A 16,519-nucleotide genomic window follows, 5' to 3' on the forward strand; every position below is an offset into this window, starting at 1 on the left:
CTCCATTATATCACACAGCCTCACATCAGTCCGGTATAAGACACCTTACAGTATATAGCATACCACCCACAATCATGTACACTATATAACTATTATATCACACAGCCTCACATCAGTCCAGTATAATATACCTTACAGTATATAGCATACCTCCCACAATTATCTACACTATATAACACTTATGTCACACAGCCTTACAATAGTCCGGTATAATACACCTTACAGTATATAGCATACCTCCCACAATCGTGTACATTGTATAACACTATTATGTCTCACAGCCTCACAGCAGTCCGGTATAATACACTTTACAGTATATAGCATACCACCCACAATCATGTACACTATATAACTCCATTATATCACACAGCCTCACAACAGTCTGGTATAATACACATTACAGTATATAGCATACCTCCCACAATCATGTACACTATATAACTATTATATCACACAGCCTCACATCAGTCCGGTATAATACACATTACAGTATATAGCATACCTCCCACAATTATCTACACTATATAACACTTATGTCACACAGCCTTACAACAGTCCGGTATAATACACCTTACAGTATATAGCATACCTCCCACAATCATGTACACTATATAACTATTATATCACACAGCCTCACATCAGTCCGGTATAATACACATTACAGTATATAGCATACCTCCCACAATTATCTACACTATATAACACTTATGTCACACAGCCTTACAACAGTCCGGTATAATACACCTTGCGGTATATAGCATACCTCCCACAATCGTGTACATTGTATAACACTATTATGTCTCACAGCCTCACAGCAGTCCGGTATAATACACCTTACAGTATATAGCATACCACCCACAATCGTGTACACTATATAACTCTGTTATATCACACAGCCTCACAACAGTCCGGTATAATAGACCTTTCAGTATATAGCATTTCTCCCACAATCATGTACACTGTATAACATTATTGTATTATTGATGCGATTGTAACTCATGACCAGCAAACAATGTCAGACAAGTGTCTATATAGCATGAGAATTATGAATGAAATGATTGAATAGCCATTGTTACATCAAACATGGTGCACAATGTTCGCACAAGCAGATAATCTGAAGTGTAATTATTCTCAGCACATAAACGATTTCATGCGATGTGCAAACATTTTTGGATACATCCTTCAATCGCTCAATCTATTAACACAATTATCGTAAATGATGGCTCATTAAAGGCAGTGCTGTGGAGTCGGAGCCTGTCGGTATAAAATGGACCGACTCCTAAAATATATAATAAATTGGGTACAGTAGTACAATGCAGGATGTGCTGTAAATGTTTTCAGAAGAATTTGGGAAAGTTATAAAATGTCCTATAAATGTCTGTTCTGTTCCTGATCTATGGATCTCGGCTTTTGGTTGAGATGAATCTGCTGCACTTCATGCACATGCTCAGTAGTCGGGAATCAGAGAAATTGAGGAGTTGGAGGTTTGGCTTATCGACGACACAGCCCTGATTAAAAGGGGTATTCCCATCTCCAAGATCCTATCCCAATATGTAGTAGGTGTAATAATGTTATCAAATACCTCCAATTAGAAATGTAGTATAGTTCTTCTGATTTGTTATGTAGTTTACCTCATGTGCAGGGCATTGCAGTAGCTTAGATATCCCTGGTTACGACCACTCGTATAGTGATAGTTAGCTCTTAGTGGTTTTAAAATGGAGAGTTTTATAACTAATACTAGATAGTGGCCCGATTCTAACGCATCGGATATTCTAGAATATGCATGCCCACATAGTATATAGCCCAGCCACGTAGTATATAGCCCAGCCACGTAGTATATAGCCCAGCCACGTAGTATATAGCCCAGCCACGTAGTATATAGCCCAGCCACGTAGTATGTAGCCCAGCCACGTAGTATGTAGCCCAGCCACGTAGTATGTAGCCCAGCCACGTAGTATGTAGCCCAGCCACGTAGTATGTAGCCCAGCCACGTAGTATGTAGCCCAGCCACTTAGTATACAGCACAGAGCCACGTATGTCGCAGGTTAAAAAATAAAAAATAAACATACTCACCTTCCGATCCGAGGGCCCCTTGTAGTTCTAACATACTCACCATACTTGTAGTTCTGTCGCCTGTGCGCGGTACAGATGGCAGCTTCCGGTCCCAGAGTGTGACGTCATGGCAGGTCCTTCTCGCGCAGGGCCTGTGATGACGTCGCGGTCACATGACCGTGACGTCATGGCAGGTCCTTCTCCCACACGATCCTTGGTACCGGAACCTGCCGCTTGCACGGAGCAGTTACCGGAGGGTCGCGAGGACCGGGAAAGCGGCGGAAGGTGAGTATATAATGATTTTATATTTGTTTTATTATTTTTAACATTAGATCCTTTTACTATTGACGCTGCATAGGCAGCGTCAATAGTAAAAACTTGGTCACACAGGGTTAATAGCGGCGGTAATGGAGTGAGTTACCCGCGGCATAACGCGGTCCGTTACCGCTGGCATTAACCTTGTGTGAGCGGTGACTGCGGGGAGTATGGAGCGGGCACTGACTGCAGGCGAGTAGGGAGGGACTAATCGGACTGTGGCCTTCGCTGATTGGTCGCGGCAGCCATGACAGGAAGCTGGCGAGACCAATCAGCGACTGAATAACCGTGACGGAAGTTGCCGACAGACAGAAGGACAGACAGAAAGACGGAAGTGACCCTTAGACAATTATATAGTAGATACTTCGAAAAGCGCCTTGATCTCCAGCTTTCCATGTTAGCCATGGCCGTTCCACTTCCTGCTTCTGATTGACACAGGAGGGGGTTTCATGTGTCTAAGTGACTAGTACTTTGTGTGAAGAAGGCTAGCTGACCTGTTCATTTTAATATCTAAGCCAGCTTCCTTCTATGTCCTTGCATAGATGGGGAAGGGGTTGGCTCTGGTAGATGTTAAATGAGCCAGTCATTTTGAAGGGAAACTGTCACCAGGTTTATGTTCTGTCCTAGGGCAGCATAATATAATGATAGTAACCCTTAATTACAGCAGTGTGTTGCTTATTGGGATTCTTGTTGCAGTTTTGCTGAAAACGCTGATTTATTGCTGCAGCTCTGCTCTTCTCTAAGCCCTTGCTGTGCAGTTGCGGTTATTCATGAGCTCTTGTTGGCTCCAGCACCACAATTGATGGCTTTCTGTCCACATTTTACGTAGGCAGTAAGTTGATATTCATTGATGGTGGAGATAGCCACAACTCTTGAATGTGGAGGTCTGCAAAATAGGAACTCATCACGGAGAGGACTAGCAGAGCTGCAGCAGTTAAAGATGCACTCCTATCAAAATTTTATCCTATTTATATGTTTCAGACATCATATTTTATAGCGCTGTGTACTTACAATAGCTCATTTTGCTCTTCTACCCAGTTAATTCTTCTTTTCCATTAGGTCTATGACATCATGTGATTAAAAGCTGACTAGCTGAATCCTTCTAAGCTCCATGTAGAAACAGGAGGTCAGTTTTCTCTGTATAAGTCATAAGACACTGCTAAGGTCCCTGGCAGTGGGGAAGTAATGGAGCAGCTGGGTCAGGAGTTGAAGAGGGGAATGATAAATGCAGGGACAAGAGGCTTCCTGCTTCTGCATAGAGCAGAGAAAAGAGAAGAATTATCTGGGTAGAAAGGCAAAATGAGCAATTGTAAGTAGATGGTGCCATATAATATCACTATTACAATATATTAAGAGGATAAAAACTTTGTTAGTAGAGCTTCTTTAACCCCTTTCCGACATCGGGCGTAAATGTACGCTGATGCCGGACACCCTCCCTTTGATGTGGGCTCCGGCAGTGAGCCCACATCTTTCTCGGCACATCTCAGCTGTTTTGAACAGCTGACATGTGCCCGGAATAGCCACAGGTGGAATCGTGATCCGCCCGCTGCTATTAACCCGTTAAATGCCACTGTCAAAAGATGACAGCTGCATTTAACATGCGCTTCCGGCAATCATACCGGAAATCCGCTCATCGGTGACTCCGCCCATTGGTGACTCTGGTCACGTGATCGCGGGTCACCGATGGGTTGGCATGACAACCAGAGGTCTCCTGGACACCTCCATGGTTGTCACTGCCAGTTTGCTGTGAGCGCCGCCCCGTGGTCAGCGCTCATTACAGATCAGCAATTCTGCTACAATACAGGTGATCTGATCATTGCCTGTATGTAGCAGAGCCAATTGAGTTATGGCAGCTTCTAGTCTCCCATGGAGACTATTGAAGCATACCAAAAGTTAAAACAAAAACAAAAAATTAAATCCCTCCCCTTTAACCCCATTCAAAATAAAACAATAAATAAAATTACACATATTTGGCGTTCAGTATTGCCCGATGTAGCAATAAAAAAAAAAAAAAGATAAACCTGATTGCTAAACGACATAGCGAGAAAAAAAGTTAAAATGACAGAATTACTTTTTTTTTTTTTGTCGCCACAACATTGCATTAAAATGCAGTAACGGGCGATCAAAAGATTGTATCTGCACCAAAATGATATAATTAAAAACGTCAGCTTGGCGCGCAAAAAATAAGCCCTCATCCAATCCGAGATCACGGAAAATGGAGATGCTACGGGTATCGGAAAATGTTTCTTTTTGGGGGGGGGGGGAATTTTTTTCACCACTTGGATAAAAAAGAACCTAGACATGTTTGGTGTCTGTGAACTCCTAATGACCTGGAGAATCATAATGGCAGATCAAAACAAAAAACAAACAACTGTGGGATTGCACATTTTTTGCAATTTACCACACTTTAACCCCTTCATGACCCAGCCTATTTTGACCTTAATTTCAGCTTCTATGAAGAGGTAAGTTCCGGACTGGACCAAGGGAACCCAGTGGACGTAGTGTATATGGACTTTTCCAAAGCTTTTGATACGGTGCCACACAAAAGGTTGTTACATAAAATGAGAGTAATGGGGATAGGGGAAAATATGTGTAAGTGGGTTGAGAGCTGGCTCAGGGATAGGAAACAAAGGGTGGTTATTAATGGAGCACACTCGGACTGGGTCGCGGTTAGCAGTGGGGTACCACAGGGGTCAGTATTGGGCCCTCTTCTTTTTAACATATTTATTAATGACCTTGTAGGGGGCATTCAGAGTAGAATTTCAATATTTGCAGATGACACTAAACTCTGCAGGGTAATCAATACAGGGGAGGACAATTTTATATTACAGGATGATTTATGTAAACTAGAAGCTTGGGCTGATAAATGGCAAATGAGCTTTAATGGGGATAAATGTAAGGTCATGCACTTGGGTAGAAGTAATAAGATGTATAACTATGTGCTTAATTCTAAAACTCTGGGCAAAACCGTCAATGAAAAAGACCTGGGTATATGGGTGGATGACAAACTCATATTCAGTGGCCAGTGTCAGGCAGCTGCTACAAAGGCAAATAAAATAATGGGATGTATTAAAAGAGGTATAGATGCTCATGAGGAGAACATAATTTTACCTCTATACAAGTCACTAGTTCGACCACACTTAGAATACTGTGCACAGTTCTGGTCTCCGGTGTATAAGAAAGACATAGCTGAACTGGAGCGGGTGCAGAGAAGAGCGACCAAGGTTATTAGAGGACTGGGGGGTCTGCAATACCAAGATAGGTTATTACACTTGGGGCTATTTAATTTGGAAAAACGAAGACTAAGGGGTGATCTTATTTTAATGTATAAATATATGAGGGGACAGTACAAAGACCTTTCTGATGATCTTTTTAATCATAGACCTGAGACAGGGACAAGGGGGCATCCTCTACGTCTGGAGGAAAGAAGGTTTAAGCATAATAACAGACGTGGATTCTTTACTGTAAGAGCAGTGAGACTATGGAACTCTCTGCCGTATGATGTTGTAATGAGTGATTCATTAATTAAATTTAAGAGGGGACTGGATGCCTTCCTGGAAAAGTATAATGTTACAGGGTATATATATTAGATTCCTTGATAAGGCGTTGATCCAGGGATCTAGTCTGATTGCCGTATGTGGAGTCGGGAAGGAATTTTTTTCCCCATGGTGGAGTTACTCTTTGCCACATGGGTTTTTTTTGCCTTCCTCTGGATCAACATGTTAGGGCATGTTAGGTTAGGCTATGGGTTGAACTAGATGGACTTACAGTCTTCCTTCAACCTTAATAACTATGTAACTATGTAATGACCTGGCCATTTTTTGTAATTCTGACCAGTGTCCCTTTATGAGGTAATATTGTAACTCAGGAACACTTCAACGGATCCTACTGATTCTGAGATTTTTTCGTGACATATTGGGCTTCATGTTACTGGTAAATTTAGCTCAATAATTTTTACGTTTATTTGTGAAAAAATCGGAAATTTGGAGAAAATTTTGAAAATTTCACAATTTTCAAATTTTGAATTTTTATTCTGTTAAACCAGAGAGTTGTGTGGCACAAAATAGTTAATAAATAACATTTCCCACATGTCTACTTTACAGCAGCACAAATTTGGAAACAAATTTTTTTGGGGTTAGAAGGTGATAAGGGTTAAAAGTTGACCAGCGATTTCTCATTTTTACGACAAAGTTTACAAAACCATTTTTTTAGGGACCATCTCACATTTGAAGTCAGTTTGAGGGGTCTATATGGCTGAAAATACCCAAAAGTGACACCATTCAAAAAACTGCACCTCTCAAAACCACATTCAGGAAGTTTATTAACCCTTCAGGTGTTTAACAGCAATAGAAGCAACATGGAAGGAAAAATTGAACATTTAACTTTTTGGTCACAAAAATGATCTTTTAGCAACAATTTTTATTATTTTCCCAAGGATAAAAGGAGAAAGTAGATGCCAAAAGTTGTTGTCCAATTTGTCCTGAGTGCACCGATATCCCATATGTGGGGGTAAACCACTGTTTGGGCGCACGGCAGAGCTTGGAAGGGGAGGCGTGCCATTTGACTTCTTGAATGGAAAATTAGCTCCAATTGTTAGCGGACACCATGTCACGTTAGGAGAGCCCCTGTGTGCCTAAACATTGGAGCTCCCCCACAAGTGACCCCATTTTGGAAACTAGACCTCCCAATGAACTTATTTAGATGTGCGGTGAGCACTTTATGCCCCCAAGTGCTTCACAGAAGTTTATAACGCAGAGCCGTGAAAATAAAAAATATTTTTTTTCCTCAAAAATGATTTTTTTAGCGCGCTATTTTTTATTTTCACAAAGGTAACAGGAGAAATTAGACCCCAAAAGTTGTTGTCCAGCTTGTCCTGAGTACAATGGTACCACATATTTTGGGGGGGGGGACCACTATTTGGGCACACGTCGGGGCTCGGAAGGGAAGTAGTGACGTTTTGAAATACAGACTGATGGAATAGTCTGCGGGCATCATGTCACGTTTGGAGAGCCCCTGGTGTACCTTAACAGTGGAAACCCCCCAACACACCCCTAACCCTAACAAACCCCTAACCACAAACCTAACCCTAGCCCCAACCCTAACCTTAGTTTTAGCCCAACTCATTTTAGCCCAACTCTAACCCTAATGGGAAAACTGGGACGGGAGGGGGAGATCACTGGGGCAGGGGGGAGATCCGTGGGGCAGGGGGGAGATCCGTGGGGCGGGGGGGGGGGTGCTCTCAGGTGCGGGGGGGAGGAGTGGGCTGAGGAGATGCAACATGGAGATGGAGCCGGCAGCAGGTGGGGTGATCAGGGGGGCAGGGGGAAGAGAGCGGAGGTCGTTGTGGAATCGGATGGCGGGGGAGAGGAGGGCAGCAGAGGGGAGTACTGGATGGCAGGCGGCGGCAGAGCAGCAGAAGGGACATCGCTCTGCAGCTCCCACTGAAGGGATCAGGCTGCAGAGTGATGGCAGCCATATTTAACTCTGACCCTCCACATCTAATTGAAGGGATAGCGTCACATGGACACTAGCTCCAATCAGATCTGGGGGGGGGTGACAAAAAGGTCACCCGGAGCGATCGTAGCCCCAGGAGGGGGGGCAAAGCCACCCCCCCTGGGGTCAAGTACAGGTCCCCCTGTACCTGCGGGTCGGGTGACCTTTTAGTGACCCCGGTCACCAGACCCGCAGGAACGTGATTCTGCCATAAGCCACATAGGCATCACAGGTCGGATTGGCACCGACTTTCATGACGCCTATGTGGCGTCACAGGTCGGGAAGGGGTTAATTTTTTTCCCCAGTACACGATATGTTAAAACAATGATGTCATTCAAAAGTACAACTCGTCCCACAAAAAACAAGCCCTCACATGGCCATTTTGACCAAAAAAATAAAAAAAAGTTATGGCTCTGGGAAGAGGGGGAGCAAAAAATGAAAATGCAAAACCAAAAATACCTCTGGTTGTTAAGGAGTTAAATAAGTGTTTTAACTCAACTACTGCAGGTAGCGCAATAATTCAGGACTGGAAACTATCTGAAGATGGGTTTTGTCCAGTTCATAAGTTTTCTATAAAAAAAAAAATAATAATTTTAAGAGCATAGCTGTGTAAGGCAAACTATTAAATTTCATTTATTTTTCTTTGATTGCAGATACCGTTACATTTCCAGTCATGGGGGACATGAAAACTCCAGACTTTGACGATCTTCTTGCGGCTTTTGATATCCCTGATGCTACAAGTTTAGATGCCAAGGAAGCTATCCAAGCAACAAGTGATGAGCAAGAAAACCATCTCAAACCATCAGGAATGTGTTTGGATGAGAATCTGTCTTTGGCCCAGTCTGTACCTGTCCCTGATGTTCCAGCAGTTAGCGTTATTGTGAAAAACACCAGCCGACAGGAGTCATTTGAGGCATCTGAAAAGGACGGAAATCACATGGGTCCAACTTTACTGCAGAATGGTTTTCGTGGCCCTGAAGTGGGCCCTGATCCCCATGCTGTTGGACCAGGCTATGGAAAATTTGAACCAGGATTTATTAATGGAGACAACTCGCGGGGTTACACAGATAAATTAGAATCGCACAAGGCAGAACCATTGCCAACTTTTACCCAGTTTAGCCCTATTTCTAGCCCTGAGCCAGAAGATTCAAAAGAGAATATCCTCAGCAAGCAGAAGATAGCAGAGTCTCCATACTTTCCACAGCCTTCCATGTACGTTCCTGAAGAAGGATGCATGGTCGATTCTATAGGAAAACCCTCGGAACCAGAGCTGAGTATGTTTGATGAATACTGTAAAAAAGAGCAGAAATCTGACTGCATGGAAGCAGAGGCTAGATCTGAGCAAACCCGAGGTATCGACAAAAACAGCAGCTTGCTTGGTTCCTCTATGCCTTTTAGGGATGCTCAGGACAACAGCAATTCTCAGGAGAAAGTATTTTCTGGTGCAGGGGACTCTTTCAGTGAAGCAGCAGGTACATCAACTCTGTCTTCATCTGTGCCACCTAGGCAGCGGATTAAACCTGCTCATTCTAAATTATCATCTTGTGTAGCTGCTTTGGTGGCCTTGCAGGCTAAAAAAGTTGCAGTGGTCCCTAAGGAGGAATCTTTAAATACTTCTAAAGACATTAGTATCCCATTGAAAGAAAGTATTAAGGGTAGTCCAAAGATGCCAAAGTCACCTAAGAGTCCACGAAGTCCTCTGGAAGTAGTCAAGAAGATTATTAAAAACCCTGACAGTCCCATGAGTGTTTGCAGTGACACAAGTAGTAAAGACTCGCCTTCGGTTTGTGCTGGTTCTCCTCCTGCAATTCCCAAAGTTAGAATAAAAACAATAAAAATGTCATCAGGTGAGATCAAAAGAACTGTAACTCGGATTTTGCCAGAAGTTGAATCGGATGATTTGGTTAAATCTCCTGAGGATATTCCTGGGGAAAATTCATCTGGGGAAGATGTCAAATCTGTGCCCTTGGAAGAAGTGACTGACCCAGAAAAGGATAGAACAAAGAATTCTGGAAAAAGTACAACTAGTGTCCAAGGACAAAATGCTGCTGGCACTCAGTTATCAAATTCTAAAGGGGATAAGAAAAAAGGAGTGCACGGTTCAGGTCATCAGAATCCAGGCAGTGGCTTGGCAAAGTCCTCCAACAACTCTCAGAACAAGAAGCAGTCAACAGCTTCCACCAAGACTGCATCCAACTCGACAAGCTTGCTCCCCAAGGCTGTTCACCTTGCCAACCTTAACTTAGTCCCTAATAGTGTCACTTCTACTGTTGCAGTGAAGACTACGGCAGTAAGACAGACGCCAGGAACTCCTATGGCAGTGCCACTGGTACACCAAGTTAAAATGGCAGCGCCTGTTATTGTAGATGCTTTTAATAAACTTTTGCATAGTGCTAATCCTGTCCCAACCTATACTCCAAATTTAAGCCCACCTCCTGATAGCAATATTACACTGCCGCCTACAGGTTACAATTGTCTGGAGTGTGGAGATTCCTTTGCCTTGGAGAAGAGCCTTGCACAGCATCATAATAGACGAAGTATCCATATTGAAGTCATGTGCACTCAGTGCACTAAAACGGTCCAGTTCTACAACAAATGCAGTTTGCTAGGGCATGCCAGAGAACACAAAAGCAAAGGACTGATCATGCAGTGTTCACAGCTAATGATGAAGCCTATTTCTGCAGAGCAGATGCTGGCGACTCCTCCTTTAATTGCCTCTGTCCTGACCACTCAGCCTTTATCTTCCACCCAACGAACAGTAACACCAACAGCCTCACTTGGAGTGTGGTCTGGGTCTTCTTCCTATGGCCCACCAGCTATGCCACTTTATGCAGATCCATATGGACTTATACGCCATGGGTTTAAGTGCTTGGAGTGTAGCAAGCAGGTTGAGGACTATACCTGTCTAGCAGGACATTATCAGAGAGTGATAGAGGAAAAAGACGGACTTGTAAGTGAGACATTTCTCATTATTTGAACTTCTGTCGAATTCAGCCATAAGTTTTAGAAGTGTGTTTATTTCATGTACATTTTATTTACCCCAAACTGCATTTTAGGTCCAGTGTCCTTTTACACGAGTAGATTTCCCAAAATAAGCAATGACTGAGGATATACCAAGTCAAGTTTGTAATCTAACTGTTCTACCTAGTGCAGTCCTCTGCCAGCACAGAGCCATTATAGACCTCTCCAGTCGCCAATTCTGCAGCTTCTACTGACATCTTGTCGACAGAGCAGCAGCTTCTCTTCCTATCTACTTTGATGGGGTGTGACTGCCCATGTCATGGTGATTGACATCCCACACCCTGCTGCCTAACTGTAGGGAGCAGCCTGTCAATCAGCATGACGTCAGCAGTCACACCATGTCTACAGAGAAGCCCGGAAGAGGAAGAGCTGCTCTGTGGACATTAAAGGGAATCTGTCAGCAGGATTGTGCTCAGTAACCTACAGTGTCAGGTCGGTGCCGTTATATTGATTAAAATGATACCTTGGTTGGTGAAATCCGTCTTGTGATTGTTTAACCCCTTTCTGACTTCGGCCGGGATAGTGCGTCTGAGGTCAGAACCCCCGCTTTGATGCGTGCTCCGGCGGTGAGCGTCGGCATGACAACCAGAGGTCTATTGAAGACCTCTATGGTTGTTGATGCCGGATCGCCCCATTCAAAATAAAACAAAAAAATTTCAAACCTACACATATTTGGTATCGCAGCGTTCAGAATCGCCCGATCTATCAATAAAAAAAAGAATTAACCTGATCGCTAAACGGCGTAGCGAGAAAAAAAAATTGAAACACCAGAATTATGGGGGTTTTTTTCGCAATAACAGGCGATGAAAAGAACGTATCTGCACCAAAATGGTATCATTAAAAACATCAGCTCAGCATGCAAAAAATAAGCCCTCACCCAACCTGGCACCTGCCTGAAGAAGTGTTTTTTTTTTTCTTCAGTATGTACAGTTATTCAATATGTCAGCAAGTCTGCATTACAAATACCTAGTCAGAGCACCACATAACCACCCCCCCCCACACACACACACACACAGGCCGCCCGGAGCACGAGCATATCATTAACACAAAACTGAAAAATAAAGATTAAAGAACAACCATAAGACGGACTTCATCAACCCAAGTATCCGACACTGTGTGTAGGTTGAGCACAATCCTGTTGACAGGTTCCCTTTAACCATCAGAATCACCGGCTTTAGAGGTCCACTAGCTGAACAGCCCGGCGTTGCCTGGGCATAGTAAATATCTGTGGTTAGTTATAGCACCTCACTTCTCTTATTTTCCCATCACGCCTCTCATATTCCCCCTCACACCTCTCATTTTCCCCCTCACTCCTCTCATTCCCCCCTCACTCCTGTCATTCCCCACTAACACTTGTCATTTCGACCTCACATCTGTCATTTTCCGATCACTCCACTATTTTCCCTCACTCCTCTCATTTTCACCTCACACCTCTCATTTTCACCTCACACCTCTCATTTTCCCCTCAGTATATACATGTTTGTCATCTCCCTTATATATAGTATACACTTGTATGTCATCTACTGTATATAGTATATACCTGTATGTCATCTCCCCTGTTTATAGTATACACCTGCATGTCATCTCCCCTGTAAATAGTATATACCTGCTGTGTCATCTCCTCCTGTATATTGTATATACCTATGTGTCATCTCCTGTATATAGTATATACCTGTATGTCATCTCTTCTGTATATAGCAGAGGTCCCCAACCTTTTTTGCACCAGGGACCGGCTTTAAGCAAGACCAGTTTTCCATGACCCGATGGGGGTGGGGCAGGGGCGGGTCTTTGGTCATATGGGGGTGGGGTTATGGAGAGATGGAGCTTAGTGCATACTTATCATATAATTATGACATTTATAATGAGAATGTGATTCAACTTACCATAGGTTCAGAATGAGTGGGAGCACCATGCTTGTTTCCCTGGTGCTCTGCACCATTATTGCCCCATAGCTGTGCCATATAGTGCTCTGCACCATTATTGCCCCATAGCTGTGCCATACAGTGCTCTGCACCATTATTGCCCCATAGCTGTGCCATACAGTGCTCTGCACCATTATTGCCCCATAGCTGTGCCATATAGTGCTCTGCACCGTCCATTATTGCCCCATAGCTGTGCTGCTGCTGCAATAAAAATAATAAATGACATACTCACCTCTCTTGCTTGCAGCTCCTCAGCGTCCGGTCCCGGCGTCTCTCCGCACTGTCTGATCAGGCAGAGGGCGGCGCGCACACTATATGCGTCATCGCGCCCTTTGACCTGCACAGTCAGTGAGGAGAGACGCCGGGAAGATGGAGACAGCGCCCGGCGTGTGGAACGAGGACAGGTGACTATGTAATATTTACCTGCTCCCGGCGTCCCGCTCCTTCCCCCGGACAGCTGGTCTTCGGTGCCGCAGCCTCTTCCTCTATCAGCGGTCACCGTTACCCCTGATTAGAGAAATGAATTATGCGGCTCCGCCCCTATGGGAGGTGGAGCAGCTTATTCATTTCTCTAATGAGCGGTCCCACGTGACCGCTGTACAGGGGAAGAGCTGCTGCACCCGGAGACCGTGGGACGGGCAGGGGGAGCGTCAGGATCGCCGGGACTAGGTAAGTATGCCTCAGCGCCCTCTCCCCCTCACCCGCCGACCCCACCGCCGACCGTGACTCGAGTATAAGCCGAGGGGGCACTTTCAGCCCAAAAATTTGGGCTGAAAATCTCGGCTTATACTCGAGTATATACGGTAGCTGTCAGCGGTGCCGCGGACCGGCTGAAAAACCCCAACGGCCCGGTCCCGGTCCACGGACCGGCGGTTGGGGACCTCTGGTATATAGTATATACCTGTATGTCATCTCCTCCTATATATAGTATATACCTGTATGTCATCTCCTGTATATACCTGTATGTCATCTCCCCTGTATATAGTATATACCTGCTGTATGTCATCTCCTCCTGTATATAGTATATACCTGTAAGTCATCTCCTCCTGTACATAGTATATACCTGTAAGTCATCTCCTCCTGTATATAGTATATACCTGTGAGTTATCTGCTCCTGTATATAGTGTATATACAGTGGGGCAAAAAAGTATTTAGTCATTCAGCAATAGTGCAAGTTCCACCACTTAAAAAGATGAGAGGCGTCTGTAATTTACATCATAGGTAGACCTCAACTATGGGAGACAAACTGAGAAAAAAAAATCCAGAAAATCACATTGTCTGTTTTTTATCATTTTATTTGCATGTTATGGTGGAAAATAAGTATTTGGTCAGAAACAAAATTTAATCTCAATACTTTGTAATATATCCTTTGTTGGCAATGACAGAGGTCAAACGTTTTCTGTAAGTCTTCACAAGGTTGCCACACACTGTTGTTGGTATGTTGGCCCATTCCTCCATGCAGATCTCCTCTAGAGCAGTGATGTTTTTGGCTTTTCGCTTGGCAACACGGACGTTCAACTCCCTCCAAAGGTTTTCTATAGGGTTGAGATCTGGAGACTGGCTAGGCCACTCCAGGACCTTGAAATGCTTCTTACGAAGCCACTCCTTCGTTGCCCTGGCGGTGTGCTTTGGATCATTGTCATGTTGAAAGACCCAGCCACGTTTCATCTTCAATGCCCTTGCTGATGGAAGGAGGTTTGCACTCAAAATCTCACGATACATGGCCCCATTCATTCTTTCATGTACCCGGAACAGTCGTCCTGGCCCCTTTGCAGAGAAACAGCCCCAAAGCATGATGTTTCCACCACCATATGCTTTACAGTAGGTATGGTGTTTGATGGATGCATCTCAGTATTCTTTTTCCTCCAAACACGACAAGTTGTGTTTCTACCAAACAGTTCCAGTTTGGTTTCATCAGACCATAGGACATTCTCCCAAAACTCCTCTGGATCATCCAAATGCTCTCTAGCAAACTTCAGACGGGCCCGGACATGTACTGGCTTAAGCAGTGGGACACGTCTGGCACTGCAGGATCTGAGTCCATGGTGGCGTAGTGTGTTACTTATGGTAGGCCTTGTTACATTGGTCCCAGCTCTCTGCAGTTCATTCACTAGGTCCCCCCGCGTGGTTCTGGGATTTTTGCTCACCGTTCTTGTGATCATTCTGACCCCACGGGGTGGGATTTTGCGTGGAGCCCCAGATCGAGGGAGATTATCAGTGGTCTTGAATGTCTTCCATTTTCTAATTATTGCTCCCACTGTTGATTTCTTCACTCCAAGCTGGTTGGCTATTGCAGATTCAGTCTTCCCAGCCTGGTGCAGGGCTACAATTTTGTTTCTGGTGTCCTTTGACAGCTCTTTGGTCTTCACCATAGTGGAGTTTGGAGTCAGACTGTTTGAGGGTGTGCACAGGTGTCTTTTTATACTGATAAGTTTAAACAGGTGCCATTACTACAGGTAATGAGTGGAGGACAGAGGAGACTCTTAAAGAAGAAGTTACAGGTCTGTGAGAGCCAGAAATCTTGATTGTTTGTTTCTGACCAAATACTTGTTTTCCACCATAATATGCAAATAAAATGATAAAAAAACAGACAATGTGATTTTCTGGATTTTTATTTCTCAGTTTGTCTCCCATAGTTGAGGTCTACCTATGATGTAAATTACAGACGCCTCTCATCTTTTTAAGTGGTGGAACTTGCACTATTGCTGACTGACTAAATACTTTTTTGCCCCACTGTACCTGTGTGTCATCTCCCCTGTATATAGTATGTACCTGTATGTCATCTCCTTCTGTATTAGATCTCGTTCACACATTATTTGGTTAGTATTTTTACCTCAGTATTTGTAAGCTAAATTGGCAGCCTGGTAAATCCCCAGCCAACAGGAAGCCCTCCCCCCGGCAGTATATATTAGCTCACACATACACATAATAGACAGGTCATGTGACTGACAGCTGCCATATTTCCTATATGGTACAGTTGTTGCTCTTGTAGTTTGTCTGCTTATTAATCAGATTTTTATTTTTGAAGGATAATACCAGACTTGTGTGTGTTTTAGGGCGAGTTTCATGTTTCACGTTGTGTGTGTTCAGTTGCGTGTGGCGACATACGTGTAGAGACTTTTGTGAGATGAGTTTTGTGTGGCGGCATGCTTGTAGCAACTTTTTGTGTGTCGAGTTGCATGTGACAGGTTAGTGTAGCAAGTTGTGTGCAGCAAGTTTTGCGTGTGGCGAGTTTTATGTGTGGTGCGTTTTGAGTGTGCAAGTTTTGTGTGAGGCAACTTTTGCATGTGTAGCAACTTTTGTGCATGTGGCAATTTTTCCGCGTGTGCAAGTTTTGCGTGTGGCGAGTTTTCCATGAGGTGAGTTTTGCACGTGTGGCAAGTTTTGTGTGAGCCTAGTTTTGCATGTGGCGAGTTTTGCATGTGACAAATTTTGCGTGTGGCGACTTTTGTGTTTCGACTTTTATGTGGCGAGGTTGGTGTATGTGTGGTGAAATGTGTGCTGAGGGTGGTATATGTGTTCAAGCATGTGGTAGCGTGTGGCGCATTTTGTGTGTGTGTGTTCATATCCCTGTGTGTGGTGAGTATCCCATGTCGGGGCCCCACCTTAGCAACTGTACGGTATATACTCTTTGGTGCCATCGCTCTCATTCTTTAAGTCCCCCTTGTTCACATCTGGCAGCTGTCAATTTGCCTCCAACACTTTTCCTTTCACTT

General features: G+C 44.1%; 1 protein-coding gene across 3 annotated transcripts in view; it reads left to right on the forward strand.

Annotated features, from left to right (window-relative positions):
- The window catches only part of ZNF592 (zinc finger protein 592), a 91,657-nt gene that overhangs the window by 16,592 nt on the left and 58,546 nt on the right, over nt 1-16,519 (forward strand). For all 3 annotated transcript variants that reach the window (XM_077264223.1, XM_077264224.1, XM_077264225.1), the window contains exon 3: nt 8,514-10,810. In XM_077264223.1, the coding sequence (XP_077120338.1) occupies nt 8,534-10,810 (2,277 nt within the window). In that variant the 5' untranslated portion in view covers nt 8,514-8,533. The remainder of the gene's footprint in view (nt 1-8,513; nt 10,811-16,519) is intronic.

Source organism: Ranitomeya variabilis, chromosome 5 (assembly GCF_051348905.1).
Source record: "Ranitomeya variabilis isolate aRanVar5 chromosome 5, aRanVar5.hap1, whole genome shotgun sequence".
NCBI lineage: Eukaryota > Metazoa > Chordata > Amphibia > Anura > Dendrobatidae > Ranitomeya > Ranitomeya variabilis.